Source organism: Liolophura sinensis, chromosome 3 (genome assembly GCF_032854445.1).
Source record: "Liolophura sinensis isolate JHLJ2023 chromosome 3, CUHK_Ljap_v2, whole genome shotgun sequence".
NCBI lineage: Eukaryota > Metazoa > Mollusca > Polyplacophora > Chitonida > Chitonidae > Liolophura > Liolophura sinensis.
The window spans coordinates 14349625-14366498 of NC_088297.1; the positions used below are offsets into that span (position 1 = coordinate 14349625).

Here is a 16874-nt window from a genome sequence, read left to right on the forward strand (position 1 = left end):
AGTGTATACTGTCAGTGACCTACAATTTCACCAACAAATGTTCATTTTTATAGGGAAATAAACGTGATTTTTGCTGATACGTAAGTTTTTCCACTAGGATATCATCCTACCTTCCCAACGAACCTGAAAGCAACTTTCAGAAACCAATGAAACTTTCAGAATCCCGAAAAATGAGTAAATTAGGTATGGACAAAATTTTAGGTCATTTTGGGTAGCACTGGAAGGTAAAAATGCTATGAAGACCTTCATGGTATTTCCTCTACTACTGAAGCTTCATGTCGCTGTTCTGTAAGTGAAATACTGGGACACATATGGTGTGTGTTCAAGACCGACCTTTGACGGGGAATACACATATGGTCTGGGTACAAGACCGATCTTTGATGGGGAATACACATATGGTGTGGATTCAAGACTGACCGTTTGATGGGGAATACACATATGGTGTAGGTTAAAGACCGACCTTTTGATGGGGAATACACATATGGTGTGGGTTCAAGACCGACCTTTTGACGGGGAATACACATATGGTGTGGGTTCAAGACTGACCTTTGACAAGGAATTTGTGAATTAGCTTGCTCTCACTGCCTTTTCTGGCTTTCGTGACAATAAATGGTTTACGATGTTCATGTACCCATTACCCACATGTACAGCACATGTGGGAAAGCTCGTCAGTAGCTTTGCCACAGATCCAGGGCTATCGGAAACCTGTTTGCTCAACCTGTAATTGGAAAAATTCATAAAAAAAAAGCATTCAACATCAGTCGAATAAGTAAAGATTTATTTAATTATTTGATTGATGGTTTACACCGTACTCCCAAATATTTCACTTACACAAAGACAAGCTTTATGGTGGAATGGAACAAAGCTGAGCCAAGGGGGAACCCATGGCGATCCACAGGTTGCTGCAGACCTTCCAACGTTCTGCCAGAAAATAAATACCTCTAAATGAATTATTCTTGAGTAAGGTAAGAATCATTTAATCAGAAAACAATCAGTCATTTGAGAAAGTTCACTCCTATTTTTTTTTTCCTGTTTTCGTTGTTACAGAAGGAATACCCTGTCCCAGAGCAGTTCAAGACAGTATGGAACGGAAAAGAGCTGGTTACTGAGGCAACCGATATAGCTGGTTAGAGGAAGATGGTTGTTGTGAGGAACTGGAAAGAATGCTAGCCAAAGAACAGAAGTGAACGTGCTTTCAGGTTAACGGAAATCGTTTAATTATCAAGAATGGTGCTTTGGATAATCAGTTGTTCAGAAAGAAAAGCTAAAAACGTAAAAAGATGTAAAATTTCTAAGAAAAAAATCTATTTATCACCTTTTTATTGTTTGCTGCTGACTTAAAGAAATGAAAATTTTTTTGTTCTTGTATTCTTTCTGAAGAGGTCGATATTCATTCTGGTGTATCTTGTATTTTTATCGCGAATTATTATTTTATTGTCTCAACACAGTTACCTGATTAAATCCCAAGCAGTAAAATTGGGCTTAATTAAAAAGGAATAGACAGAAATGGGAAACAAGTCTCATGCCTAAATTATGAGATTGTTTGAAACAACCAGAAGCTTTTTTAAACCATTATTGCTAATTTGATTTTGTTTTTTGCAATGAGAATGAAAAGAAACAAAGAATAACATCATGAACAAGAGATTATTTTCAGATGCGAGCAAGGGCTAGCAGGAGAAAAATTGAATGGAGTCGATTTGAATAAAATTTCTTTGTACATACAAAATATGTTTTATTGACTTACCAGTAATGCTGGCTTGCAGACAACTGTGAATAATGTTTTGAATGGATATTCTGTAAAAAAAAAAAAAACACTTTAAAATCTTTTTTAAAACATTGTAAACAAATATTTTCTATGGGAGAGCAAAGCTTGTAGATAAATTAGTCTAGTGTTATTCAAAACTGAGTTTTGGATTATACTAGATATCACAGTATTTGTGTTGTTTATTATTAGTTTATCATTAGTTTATTATCCTAGTCTCACCAATTTAGTATAAATATGCTAACTAATTTGTCGGTTATGGATATTTTTTTGTTTTTATTAGTATGGCAAAAATTTAACATGTGCCTCTTTAAATGTTGAATTGTGTGTATTTCTTTTTAGTATCTAATCAATTTTGCTTTACCAGATATTGCTAGCTATGTTCTGGAAACAGAAAAATAAATGTGCCTTTCCGTTTGAACACTTATGGTGGATGTACTGCTACATTCAGCTGTCTCTGTTTAGTTTGAGTCCATGACATTTCGAAAGAGCCCCTGTTCTGTATTAGGAACCCCCAGATTTGCCTCAGTGTTGCAAGTCTGCCATTACGTGCCTGAAATATTGTTGAGCCCTCAGTAAGCTTTGAGCATCGTGGAAGCATAGACACTGCAAAAAAATTGCGCTTCACTAATCAGTCAAAGTCTTAGTTTCAATCTTCAGGAAATGCAATGTCAGAAACACATATTCCTGCAGAGAACAACTTTGTGGAAGTATCAAATCATCAACGAAGCGATTGTTAAAATTTTTGCGGTGTTTATGCATTTGCAGTATGTGCCTGAAAATGTTTGATGGGTTTGCAAGCATGCTGTAATCTTCCAACGCTCATATATTTAAATATATGATCAAAAATTTACTGTTTTAAATGTTAAAAACTTCGATATTTCCTGCAAGAATAAATTTCATTTCCATTGTATCCTATGCGGTATCTATCTATATACGTCTAGGTCCAAAAAGTGTTTCAAATTTTAAGAATAGAAAATTGCGAGAAAAATCTACCTATCTGTGGTTTTGTTATTACTGTATGAATTTTGTTTGGGATAGGATGTCATAGAGAAAATTGAGTAATGCCAAAAAGGTTGTTAGAATTGATGTTCAAAATATTTGCAACGGATGCTGATGATGAAGATGTGCTGTAATATTTAGTGTTAATTATTGCTGCTTATTATTGGAATTATTTACTAATGATCAGTGTAAATTCATTTACAGAGATGTGTCCAACTGTTGTCATCTGTATGACATTATTTTGTGTATTCTGATGTCTCTTGTTACTAAGAGCATAGTTTTATTTTTAAGTATACGTAGAAATTTTTTTCCCATTTTCAGCTTTGCCCTTGATACTCAAAGCTTGAAACTCTACCGGCTTGAGTATGTTTTATACAAACTTGGCAACGTTGTCTGTTTTTCATTCAGGATAGTTTTATTTGCGATGTTCAGTTTTTTAAAAAAATTTGGGTGTACATGAATTTCATGTTGCGAATTTGAAGGTCAGTGGATAAAAAATGTCACGTGACTTACAGGTTACATACATCTTGAGGTCTTGGTTTGTCTCTCGTCATACAGGAAGAAAAACATTTGTTTCATTCTTTGTGAAAAATTCAAAATTTGCCAACGGTGATGTAAAATGCCAAAATGAAGAGAACATGGTGTGACTTTGGGCTCTTGTATGCAAGTTAAGGTCACAAGATAGTCTGTCAAAATTTCTTCTCCCGATCATTTCTGGAGAGTTCTACAAATTTAAGCATTGAACCCTTGCTTATGTGACATGTCTTGTAAAGGTCAAATCACTGTACCTACTTGTTTCGGCATTCATATCGATGGTATGAAAACAATTTTTTATGACCATAGAAATCGTTTTCTACAATAAAGACATGTCGTCATGCAGCACGTCAAGCCTACACTGTTGTTGATATGTATGTGTGTATACTTAGATTCTTACAAGATGCTTAACAGTTTTACAGTCATTAGGCATTTGTACACAAACTGTGTCTTGTGGCAGGGCGAGTCCATGCCGCCAAAGTGCTGTCACCACTGAAATATAGTGCCGAGCACACCAGACGTGACACCCCACCCAGTCACATTATACGGACACTTGGGCCAACCAGTCATGTTTCCTTGATCTGACCTCTCAGCGATGAGTGCCAAGCGAGGCAGCAAGACGTACCATTTTTTCTTTGTTATGACCAAACCTAGGTTTGGCCCCAGGTCTCCTGACTTTAAGGCACATCGTTGTTGAGTTTTTGCTAAAATAAAGTGTGTTGTATTCAGAGTATCCCTGTAGCTCGACATATACGGAAGACTTCCCCGAGTTGTATAAATCATTGCTGTCTACACACTGTTAACTTCTGACCAATGAACTCACAGTGTAGAATCCCTCTACACTCCTAGGGCTGGAGTTTTATCTGGATTGTTGTGAACTCCGAGCACTTGAAAGATCAGAACAACTGATCTCCCTGGGATACAAGCAGGGAAAAATAATAAGTAAGTACGTACAAAGCCGCTGGAGAATTGTACCAGACAAAATCATTGTCCAAAGCCTCTCCTGGTTCCTAATGAGGACACTTGCTCTCCAGTCAGCAGGACAAACCAGGTGAGAGATCAAACCCAGGATGTGAGAATTTACCCTGGTGAGATTAAGCAGTCTGTGCTGTGGCCGTATGTGCAGCCTAATGTTCATTAAACGCTCAGTATATATATCTGTATCTCACATGTGGGAAGGTTAGTCACTAACTTGCCAAAGTTCAGTGGTTTACGACGGACACCCTGGTTTCCTCCAACCATGAAACTGACTGCCGTATCGTTTATATTTGGAAAAGTCTTGTATATTATTAAACAACAATGAAATAAATAAAACTAAAGCTAAAGTGATTCAAGCCAAAACTGTGTGGTTTGTGGTTCCTTCTGCCGTTGCAATGAGGATTTGAGTTCAAACTGTGAACATATCACTCCTGTATTACGCCATGTCTTAGGGGACGATGGTCAATTCGTGCAACTTGAACCCAATTCCTTATTGCTGCGTAAAACGTGCCCCATTGGCAATTATCTCGTTAATCTGATATGAACCGGTAGAATATTACATATACCTTCGTCAGCTACCTGACAGACGTCTTGGTTTCAAATCGCAGCCAAATTATTCGGAGCTGGTTTGCATGAACGCATGCAACATCACTGATCGATGACTGATCCGCGTTGTCGATATCTCCGGTGTCCAGTCTCGAGTCGAGTCATACCTGTGACTTTAACATGGACCCGGCGATACACCCTAGCACATCCCAGCATACCTGATAAATACCCGAAAAGAGTGCTAAAAATGGATAAATGAAGAGTTGTTGGTTCGTACGATGTCTAGGGTCCGGCATCCTTCAAAACGGTCGTGTTTGTTATGGTGTGCTGAGGTGTATCGCTGGACCGCTTTAACATAGGGAATCCTGGCACTAACCTGACTTGGCACTCAGCATAAGGGGACTAAGTATTGACAGTATAATGTGAATGAAAGGTTCAATTACAAGAAACCAAGCAAACAGGCATTGGTTAATGGCTCATCCGATGTATGGAGCGTGACGCCTTGTACGAGTTTGGGATAACTTTGGCTCTACCTTCGAGCCAATGAGTATTTTTTCACATCTCAGTAAATAGTTTAACTCACTGGATTCACGATTTTGGATACTGATTTAATCAATTCGCCAAAAAAGAAATGTTCCTTGCGTTCTTTCGCCATCATTGAAGACTGTTAACTGCTTCTCTTTGAAGGTCCTAATTTCTTACTTTATGCACTTTATTAGTTCTTTGGTGGTTTGTGTTGTACGTTATTTTGGAAATCGTTTTTGCAATTATGGGCCCGGAACTTTCATTTTCTTTGACGGCTTGAGTACGGAGGTCTGTTTTTTGTCTAGAGTCACACCATTGTAACCGTTTAGGGATATCTCTGTTTCTACGGAACATTTTCGCTACAGATTTCTGCCTCGTTCACGCATTCTGGTCAGCATTCCAGGAATGACATCTTCTGCAAAGTAAATGGATTCTGTCATCACCTTATTTCAATTAAGTTTTAATTAGCTCTTGCATATTTCCGAGAAGCTTCCATCAGTGAAACGAAATGAACATGACTAAATGAGCCTTTGATCAAAACCGTTGGGCACAAATCTTGTGAAAGGCATCTCGAAGTTTTGGAACGCGATAGTCTTAAGAAATGTCGGAGTAAAGATCTGTGCAACGATAGTTCTTAAAACTTACGCCAGGTTTTCATCCATCTGTGAAATCAGGGCGTTGTGTTGGCAATGATGTGATCCCTGACTCGCTGAACTGCTCTTCTCCGTTAGCCGTTGAATGCAGTCAAAGCCGTTGTTAATGAAATACAGGTTCTCTTCGAGTGACACGCATCGGTGAATCTTCCCTTGATAAATCAGTCGTCGTTACAAGAAAGGTGCACTTATTGAATAAGCTGTCAGTTTCAACCAGGTTTCGCAAGGGGAAAGGGAGAATGTTAATTATCATAAAATAAGCAACAACAGCTCATTTCGTGATGACATCAGGTCACAATTTACGTGGACGTTCAGCTCAGCATCTGGCGTCACCACCGTGTTCCAATATAATGCGTTTGGGGCTTTTTGAAGAGAGTTATTTATTTATTTATTTATTTATTTATTTATTTGATTTGTTTTTTACGCCGTACTCAAGAATATTTCATTTATACGACGGCGGCCAGCTGGTGGCAGGAAACCTGGCAGAGAGGTGGATTGCTGAAGGCCCTTCTCATGCACTTACAAAGGTGAGAAAGTCAGCTAACCACGGAAGCCACGGAGGCCACGGTGGCCCTCTATCGCAGTCCAGCCTTTGTCAAAAAGACCAATAATTCCACGCCAATAATTCCAAAAATGTTCTAAAAAAAATAAATGAATAGTCCCTGGGCTGGGACGTAAATACACAAAACAGACACAATCTTAGCATGAGTTTAGTTTTAATTCTTAAGTAGTATATTTATTTATGTATTTATTTATTTATTTATTTGGCTGGAGTTTTACGCGGTACTCAAGAATATTTTATTGGAGGGATGCCGGCATTCGAGACAGTGGGAAGAAGTTACGCAGATCGTGGAGAAAATCCACGACCCTCCGCCTGTTTCTGCAAGACATTCCCACTTCCCGCGCCAGTTATGACCAACATGAGCTGGACTTGAACGAGGACTTGCCACCTGACACCGAACCAACCTTGCTGTTTATAACAGTATTATACAGATTCTAGTGCTGAAATTTGGCTGAGACCACTGCGGGTTTCGAACCAGCGACCTCAGAGTCAGGCACCTAACCGCCAGCAATACATCGCGACCTGAGAATAACAGGGTTCTAACTAACATTAAGGTCATTTCGATGAAATGACTTGTAAAGTACAAGTGCTCACCGTCCACTGAGTCATAAATGAACGATTTAAGTATGAGCCTATATTGTTTCATTGTAGTGTGTACTTTTTCACGCCCGATGATCTCCGGGTTTTCTGTAAAACTTAGGAAGTTAGCAATTCAAATGCTACAAATAGAACCTTGTTACTTTAAAAGCCAAAGTACCACTAAAAGTTACAAGGTTCTATCTGATGTCACGAAATTTTTAAAAAAGCAGTAACTGAACAACATTTTATGAAACAAATCGGCTTTACTTGTAATTACTGAGAACATTCACTGTGTGATAGTGTCATTAAGAAACAGACTCCCAGAACAAACAAAATACATGCAAATGGCAATTGCGTAACCACGCAAGTTCACCAGTTCAGTATTAAAGTTCCATTTTACATATCAGATACGGAATGTTGCTTTGTAATATTCTCTGTCTACCAGGGGCATGAATTTCATCATTTCCTTGAGATCAGCTACTTTGGCTTGGGGGATTTTATGAAACTGCCCACTATCCAGAGCTTTTGGCCGCAGATTATCAAAACTCATTACCCGGTTTTGCCTTCCCCTCCTTAAATGATTTAGATCCCCAACTTCAAATCTCTCAGATTGCTGGGAGGTTTTGTACTGGACCTGAAATGGTGTTTCAAACGACAGCTTCAATGAGAAAGGGATCTTAGTGTAGGAAAGAGATTTGGCACAAGTTTGGTAGTCCTTAAAGTGGTCACCCCTCATCTGAATGACAGTGTATGGACATTTTCTCCTAGCCTTTAGCATGATTCGAATAGCTGACACCGGTGAGTAAAATTCAGCTACAGACATCACCTTTTCCAAGACACTATGGATGTTGTCAATCTCTTGCACTGCAGAATGGCTGGGTGTGCAATATTTCATGGTCACTGTTTCAATATCTGGATGTCTGTTGAGAAACTCTGCAACAGCAAACGCAATCACACTGTTTCTGTTCTGCGGCACACAGCTATCACTCCATGTGGTGATGTGTTTGACCATCCCTTTGTGATTAACAACGACTCTTTCAAGTATTTGAATCAGCGCACTCGCTATGTCATTGGCAGAACGCCCACTTACTGTCTCACACCAAACAGCACAGTAACCAGTTTTAGAAATGGAATCATATCCTGTTAAGTTGTACATGTTTAACTTTCTCCTGTAGAAGAACGAGCTTATTTCAGCCTTTGGGTATGTGATCACATTTTGCAGGTCAAAGGAAACAACGAGCTTATCTTTTATCTTTTATCTTTTTCATGGCTTCCTTTTCGTTCACATGGGCTTGGTGAGATTGCTGTAGCGTGTCAGTTAAGAGGTTGTTGTTTTTGGCAGTGTCATATATCTCACATTTGTCGCATCTGTCAGACTTAGGCTTATGGAAATCAAGAGCTGGAATCATTGAATTGAAAGTATGACGATAGAAAGAGAGCTTTACAGCAGCCGTTTTGTCTACATTACACTTTTCCACATAGAGGTCGTACATTTTTGTTACATTCAAGTTCGATTCCAAGTAGCGTTTTTCTGTTTTTGCACGACAATAGTGCGACTCAACAGCCGGAAAAGACAGGATATGATTTTTTACTCCCTGAACAACCTCTTCATGTGTGACTTTCTTGGCATGCTTGCCTCTTCCGTCTGCTTTTGGTGTACCAGTTTTGTCTTTTTTCTCATGGACATTGTATATGACCTTTTGACTAATACATAATGTGCCCAGATAGTATGGCTTGCAAACACGCATTTTCTTCTCGGAAAGGAAGAAGAAATATCTAATTGATTTCTTCCTCCGGGAGGGGCCCTTTCCAGTGGGCCTGTCTGTCTTACCGTAACTTGTAGTTGTAGCAATGAAATCATATTTACGGTTTTGATTCAACTGGAAATAAGCATCATGAATCTGAACCCTGTCTTCCTGGCTAATGTTTTCCATGCATTTAAACCTGCAAGACGTATGACAGTTTTTCAAATTCTTTATTTCTCTCCCTGTTACCATCTTTTTCCTAACAGAAAGGTAGGGTTTCCCTTCCTGGCATAGCCTCTTCCGTACATTAGCTTTCCATTGACTTGGATCTCGTGCTCGTTTACGAGACCGTCCCTTTTTAAGATGTTCACCCTGGGACGCAGATTCATCAGTGGAGGAGTCATCGTCCAGGCAGGAGTCTGCAACATCTGGATCTTTCTGAGAGTCGTCAGCAATCGTAGAGGCCTCCATCGGATATGGACGAGCAATATCTTCATCTGTGGTATTGTTACTGGAACATCCTTCCCCAAGAGATTCTGTTGATGCAGAGGAAGGGTCTCCATCAAAGGTTATAACAGGGTCAACCGTCACGTATTCAGCAGAATCACTGTAACAAAAAAAAAACCAAAAAAAAACATTTTTTACGGAAATCGATTGCTTCAGCTTGGAAATAATTATATACATATTTCAATATATATTTACATTTTTAACACAGTTCATGTTTATTTTTATTTTAATTTTTTTATAATTTTTGCATCGTAAAATTGGTATTTTTTATTTACATGACTTTCATGCATTATATACACATCAACTAAGCTGGAAGCTCTGTTTGGAGACACCCTAAAAACGGACTTGTCTTTTTGTTCAGTTTAGAGTTACAAGGTTCTATTTGACTCTATGTGGTTGATCTGGTGATGGTATGATGTCCACACTACATTGAAACTTACATTAAGTAATATATCACGAGAGATTAAGTTACTTTACATGTGCAAATCCACCCCAAAACACTTCCTTACCTGTCCTGCATACTACTTGTGTCGGTGTCACCATGTTCTTCGTCACTGGGACGATCAAGTTGGGCTAAAAGACGAGCCAAATCCATGCTTTCAGCTATTCTGCTAGATGGAGGTTCACCTACTGTGAATGTAACCTGGAATATGGTTGGTTGTCGATTCAGGAAGATAAGACACCCACTCTTACTGGACAAAGGCGACAGATAGAACCATGTTATTCTGACCAGTGTGTCCAATCGTGAATTAGAACTCTGTAATTGTGTTGTAGACAGCATTACTATTAGGTTTTAGGTCATCAAGTTCTTTCAGTAGATAGAACTTTGTTACACAAACAATACCCACCATCAAACTCATTTTTCACAAAAATGTCAGTTAGAACCCTGTTATTCTCAGGTCGCGACATGTTAACCGTCTAGACCACTCGACCAACAGGCCTTCCAAATTTCAGCACTAGAATCTGTGCTATATTCAGAAAGTGGATTAATCCCTATTAACGATAATACTGTTACTTAATCCACTTTCTAAATGACATCTATACCTTGCTGTTTATCTTCTCAGTGCTTTGTTTGAGTCTCCCATATACCCAACCCTATAATTTGATCCCAGGTGTACTGACTTTGAGGCGGACGCTCTTAACATTAGATCACCGAAGCGGCCGTATAACCCCAATATACATGTATAATACGTCAGAAAAACATCTTGTCCTTTCAATTATCCCGCATCAGACAAAATACTCCGCTTTTCATTGGACAACAACGGTCACGTGGGGTACAGATAAATTATCGACTCCTCCAGATCACGTCAAATGTGACTTCTTAGTAGGTGATCTCCCTTTGTTGGGATCCAACGATGGTCACATCGCTGACGCAATTCACCTATACCTCAGTTATCTGCACTGAAGTGATGGGTCTTTGCAGGATAAATTCGTTACATGAGTACTCAGTAATAGGATTCGCAACTATATGGTGTCAATAATCCTCATATTAGAACATAAGGATTTTTGACACCATATATTTGCGTATCCTATCACTGAGTAACCATGTTTTTATTTTTCGAAACTGGAAGATTCGAAAAGTCTTGTTTATAAGGTCTTTTTGTAATACGACCGACTTCAGGTCGGTCTTATATTATGGACTGGCTATTAATTTTGCCACTCTGCCCGTGTGATTGTCCGCCTGTCTTTGTGCTCTGGCCTCCCACAAGCTGAGAACAATGCAAAGTGGGGAAGCTTTGTGTAAAGGATATAGTTTCTAAAATGTGATGAGGTATACTACAGCGGCCAGCATTATGGCGGGAGGAAACTGGACAATGCTGGCCGCCGTCGTATAAGTGAAATATTCTTGACTACGGCGTAAAACACCATAGTTCGTCTGAATGGTAACACTAAGATTTACGTGTGTATTAGGTGACACATTCACTAAAGTATACAGAAATACGAAAGTTTTTTCTTCTTACTGTTATTTTCTTGCTATTTCTTGTAATTTCTTATTGAATGATATTTCTTACCGTTGATCAAATGTTTTAATATTAGTTAACAATAAGGAATCCTAATGTTATTAGAAAATTGTTTGTCACTGATTCAGGAAAATTTGTACAGAATCGTGACGAAGATAACAGAATTGCGCGTAACACCATTCACTTTCAAGAAAATAATCCGTTAAACTGAACACAGAGTGTTGTCCGAGTGATGCTAGAATGCATCAGATAATTCTGTTGTTGTAACAGATCATTCTGTTTTTATAATAGGTTATTCTGTTGAACATAGCACACATTTTCTGTTAATTCAACATCAAGAATGTATTTAAAAATAGGATATTATGTTGCAATATGAATGGAATCAATATGAATACAACAAACAGATTATTTTTTGGAATGTAGTTGCACATTCGTGCCTGTTGATGCGCGGGGGCGGAAAGAACCCTACCCCACCCCCAGAACACCCCCACACCCACCCCTACCACCACCATCATACTCTCAATCTTCTCTCTATCCATTTTTAGTATGCCAGAGTCTTTTCGGTATTCAACAAACCATGGGTCTTTTAGCTCTTTTTCCATGCGGAAAGCGAAAACACTTCCTAAAATAGCTTTATAACCCAGTTAAGACCATTCTAATAACAGACACCGCGGATTACGCCTTTTCCCAGAGAACCTATGAAGAAGTGTGCACACGAACGTCTTGTAGAGTAAATCAAATGTGTTAAGCGACAACCAGTTTTCAACACCATCCCGTAGCCTAAAGTTTCCGATTTCACAAAATTCCCTCAAAGCGTTTTATGGCCAGTCGGTGGCGATAGATTTGACCATGATTTGTCGAAAGCTATCTGGAGTTCTGTTCAGGTGGTCAAACATTTCGCAGAACGGTCCATAAATTGTTGTCAACTCTTCTCGATGCTCGATAGATGGTCGACTTGTAAGCAAGAAACTAAATCTGCCCGCGGCGTTTGGAACGGTTTCCACAGCCACCAGAAGAAGCCGTCAGTCAGTTCATCACCATGGATGATTGGCAGTTGTGAGTGGCATCTCGGAGGAACTGACGTCTTGCGCGTGCCTTTGCAGACCCAGCAACCAATCACGACACTGGATGTGCTTTTAGGTACGCGTGGCGGCTGTGATACATTTCATCTACGTCATCCGCACGCGGGATGACGTCGTAGACATCGAGCTTCCCACGAATTGATGCCGCTTGTGTTTACGGTTCCCGTTGTGCTGCCGCGGCAAACACGTGTTCTTCATTCTTTTCGTAAGAGATACTGATTATCATTGAACAAGAGAGAAAGGCCGACGGAAAAGTCAAAACTATCTCAATCCCAGCTTCTGAAGGCGGAAATATTTGCTGCGGGGAAAATAGCAGAAAATTAATAGCCCTGCCTTTCTGTATCTTCTCAGATTTGTGTAGTGTTCCGAATCAGGGTGTTTCATATACAGCATGGATATACCTCTTCGAGGCTATGAACTGAACACAGTTACAGGCTCTGCGTGGGCTGTAGATATTGTTTTGTCGCTGCGATGAGCCGTACAAATTAGACTGAAGGCACTATCCACGCAACGCCCCTGTTACAAGATGGCGCTTCAATTAAACGTGTACTGTCGATGCATATCAGTAGATGACGTCTTCAGATAGGCTGAAGGTTACAAATTTTCTTGAATTATTGGTTAATTTATCAGTAACGTCTGCCCAACTTGAAGTGTGTTTACATACATATATCTACACACGCACTGAATACAAGAGTAAGTGAAAGTAGGCGAGGTCTGCCAATAGTCTGCGGATGGTTGTGGACTCCCCCCGAGCTTCGCCCGGTTTCCTTTCACCATATTGCTGGCCGCCGTCGACAAGTGAAATATTCTTGGGTACGACGTAAAACACCAATCAAATACATTGCTCCCGATCAATACGTTTCGCCTGAGAAATCTCCTGACTTATAGGAGTATCCGAAGTGGCTTGACTTGAACAATAGTGAGTGAGTGAGTGCTTGGGGTTTAACGTCGTACTTAACAATTAACGACGAAGGAATCCTTAGAATGCATGAAATGTGCCTTCTGGCTGCAGGACGGATTTCCACCGCTCTTTTATCTACTGCTGCTTCACTGACACGCCCTAACGAAGGCAAGTAAGCTGCCCCACCGAGACATTATACTGATATGGGTCAACCAATCGTTGCACTATCCCCTTCACGCGGAACGCCAAGCTAGGAAGTTGCAACTTCCTCTTTTCAAATCTTAGGTGTGACTCGACCAAGGATTCCGAGCTTAAACCCTGTAGTCCTTCGTTCATTCTTATATCTTTTCGCTGACATTTTGTGGCCAGGTTGGTAACTATTTATTACACACACATTTCAAGAGAACTAGCGCTCGTTTCACAAAGCGCACGTGACTTCCATAGCGACCAGTATTGTAGGTATTAACTAGCCATGGCAGTTACGTGAACTTAGCGCTACGTGCGCTGTGTGAACTGGGGTTCAGTTGTCCATTCAGAGAGAGGCCTACGTGGCAGAAGGGCCTAGCACGCCAGCGCCGCGCAATGACCTCGGAGCCTGTCACCAACGCGGTCGCTGTGAGTTCAAGTACAGCTCATGCTGGCTTCAGTCTCGTACGTGGGAAGATCTGCCTACAATCTGCGGATGGTCGCGGATTTCCCCCGAGCTGTGCATGGTTTCCTCCCACCATAATGCTGGCCGCCGTCGTATGAGTGAAATATTCTCGAGTACGGCGTAAAACACCAATCAAGCAAATAAATAAATTAATTCAGCTGAGGGTCGTGTCGTCATTATACAGGAAAAGGTACTCCATTTACATTTTCCGCTTCGGGGGCGGTAGATCCAGGGTTAGTCCTGGGTCGGGTCACACCTAAGACCATAAAAGAGGAAGTTGTAACTCCCTCGCTTAGTAAGTCAACTTAATTAGTGAAGCAGCACTCGATAAAAGAACGGTGGAAATCCGTCCTGCAACAAGGAGGCACATTACACATATATGCACTCTTCATATGACTGAAAAATTGTTAAGTACGATGTTAAACCGCAAGCACTCATTCACTCAACGACCTGTATTATCCTCTCCTTTTCAGCAGTATCCTCTCCTTTTCAGCAGTATCCTCTCCTTTTCAGCAGTTTTCTCTCTTTTTCAGTGCTTGATAACAATTCAACAAACTTCTAGTAATTCAAGCATTTCAAGAACCAGTGAGGATACTTGTCTTTAAAATATGTCTTTAATATGAATATTATTCGGTTAAAAACGCAACTATACTACATATCTATGTCATGCAACAGTCTCATACTGTAGGGTAGGTTATTTTATAGTCTTAAAGAAGGGAAAATAGGAGTTAAGTTACATTTATACATATACTTCGTCCATGCAAACACACGCACGTGTAATTCAACTAGACAGACAGGTATACCGTTAGTATCTATAGGCGTCGACACAGACATTCGTTTCACTATTTATTCCGCATTCGTAAACCTTTGAAAATATTTTTAAACCTTAAAATCAAAATCTTCTAAATTATATGTCATTTTTAAAGTTTTAAAATATAAAGTTTTAAAAATGATTTAATGGCTTTGAAAATCTTTTGCAAACCGTCAAAAATGGCATTTGGTTGCAAAGCTTTAAAAATGAATATCAAAGCTTTCAATTGAACACACAAAATAAATAGAAAAACAGCACCCCATAATCCTCAGACATAATTTACCTTCCAGGAGATTTGTTCTTCGGACATGTCACTAGTGGAATGCTGACTAGATAGCGGGCGGAAAGTCGTATGCCGAAAATGCCTCTTAAAACAGGGATGGCCATATATACAAGGATGTAGATAACAAAACAGACATTCCTACACCAGTCATTAACCAAAAATTGGTGTTCTGGACCAATAGTACAAAACTAGTTTCCAAAACAACGCTCGACCTAACCCGTCAAAGAACAAGGGAAGAGTGTTATGTAAGACATTATTAGAACATGCGCAGAGGAGCAGTTAGCAGGAAAGTGCAATAAACATTCTTGGTTCATAAACTATAGCTTCTCAAGAAAATACCACAGTAGTTTGTGTAGTTTGAAACTATTCCACGCGGTGTAGGCGTTCTGGCGTAAAATCGTTTAATGGTCGGCTTCTTGTCGGTATGAACTTTATTACTTAACCACAACCGTATCTGTTTAAAAGAGGGATGGAGTTTGGGGTATATAATAGGTCTGTAAAAGACGTTTTGAAAAGAGAAACCTAGTGCTGACGGAATTGGGTACGACTCATTTACGCTTTTCGATGCCCTATTTACAGATTTCGGGCACTTTTCACATTCTCCCGTTCTTCAGAAGCACGTGCGTTATGCGTGCCCAACGTTCGTCCTAATTAGCATTTGGAAGTTCTATCTCAAATCTTGTCGCAGTTCAGCAATTTATGGTGTAGTCTGAGCCAAGCTTTGCCCCATAGTAACTAACCTTAACAGTGATTTATTTATCAGTTTACGACCAGTCCACCCCTCCCTTTACCACACCCTCATCATTGCAAAGCTTCCCTGCTCCGTTTCTGACTCCCTGTAACTCGTCATATACCTACTTTATTTCCAACCAACATCCTAAATGCTTTAGTAATTTCAGCGTATACGAAGTACTGATAAAACAGTATACGAGTGCTTTGCAAAGAATAGCTCAAAAAACATAAATAAGACAGGCGCAATTCACGCAATGTAGGTCTACATCATTCAGAGCACTGTGGATGGATGCTGTTGGTAAGGGTCAAAGGTCACTCGCACGCCCAGAGTTCCTCGAGGATTCAAATGGACCATGACTGATGCAATCTATCGTATCATTGATACAGGACCATTTGAATCACGTGGTCCAATGTACTTTAGTCCAATGTCGACCTGACCTGGTGGGTAAAAGACGATATATGTGATACTTATGTTCTTTGAAGTTCATACCCACATCTGTCATCTTTTTCACTATCAGCAGGCGAGTATTCACGAGCCAAAATCCACACTCTTCACTGCGCATGCGCCGCCCCATCATTGCTTTGCGAGAGCACGAATGTCATGTTTTAGATGAAACTGCGACCTCGGCGACCGTAACAGGAAGTTTGCGGTTTGTTAAAAGCATGACCTTGGGGGAAGGGGTATGGGAGGGCGGTATGGGGGGTGGGGGGTGGTGGGTATCGGGGCCGGTATGGGGGTGGGGGGGGGGGGGCTGAAAATCAGTATAGTATCACTATTTAGGCCTGTAAATAACTATGCTTGACTTGAAAACACCGCTTCTGAGTTATTGTTGGCTCTTCTCAGAGTCGTTGGGTGGTAACACATGTTGTTCAGTCGTCGTCGTCGTTCTTGTTCATTCACGATGCTATCGTCATGCGACGGCGTGATCTCGTAAGGCTCTGTTGATCATACTTTCTAACTTTCCTGTATATAGCCTGTTACTGGAGAATTTATATTCATAATGAATTTCCAGTCCCCGTTTTACGGTATGGCATCGGCTTTTCTTTGTCGAGGTGATT

At 40.2% G+C, this 16874-nt stretch overlaps 1 protein-coding gene across 3 annotated transcripts in view; it reads left to right on the plus strand.

Moving 5' to 3' along the window:
* The window catches only part of LOC135463625 (adenylyl cyclase-associated protein 1-like), a 102901-nt gene extending 99954 nt beyond the window's left edge, over positions 1–2947 (plus strand). For all 3 annotated transcript variants that reach the window (XM_064740966.1, XM_064740967.1, XM_064740965.1), the window contains one exon: positions 1048–2947. In XM_064740966.1, the coding sequence (XP_064597036.1) occupies positions 1048–1131 (84 nt within the window). In that variant the 3' untranslated portion in view covers positions 1132–2947. The remainder of the gene's footprint in view (positions 1–1047) is intronic.
* The last annotated feature ends 13927 nt before the right edge of the window (positions 2948–16874 follow it).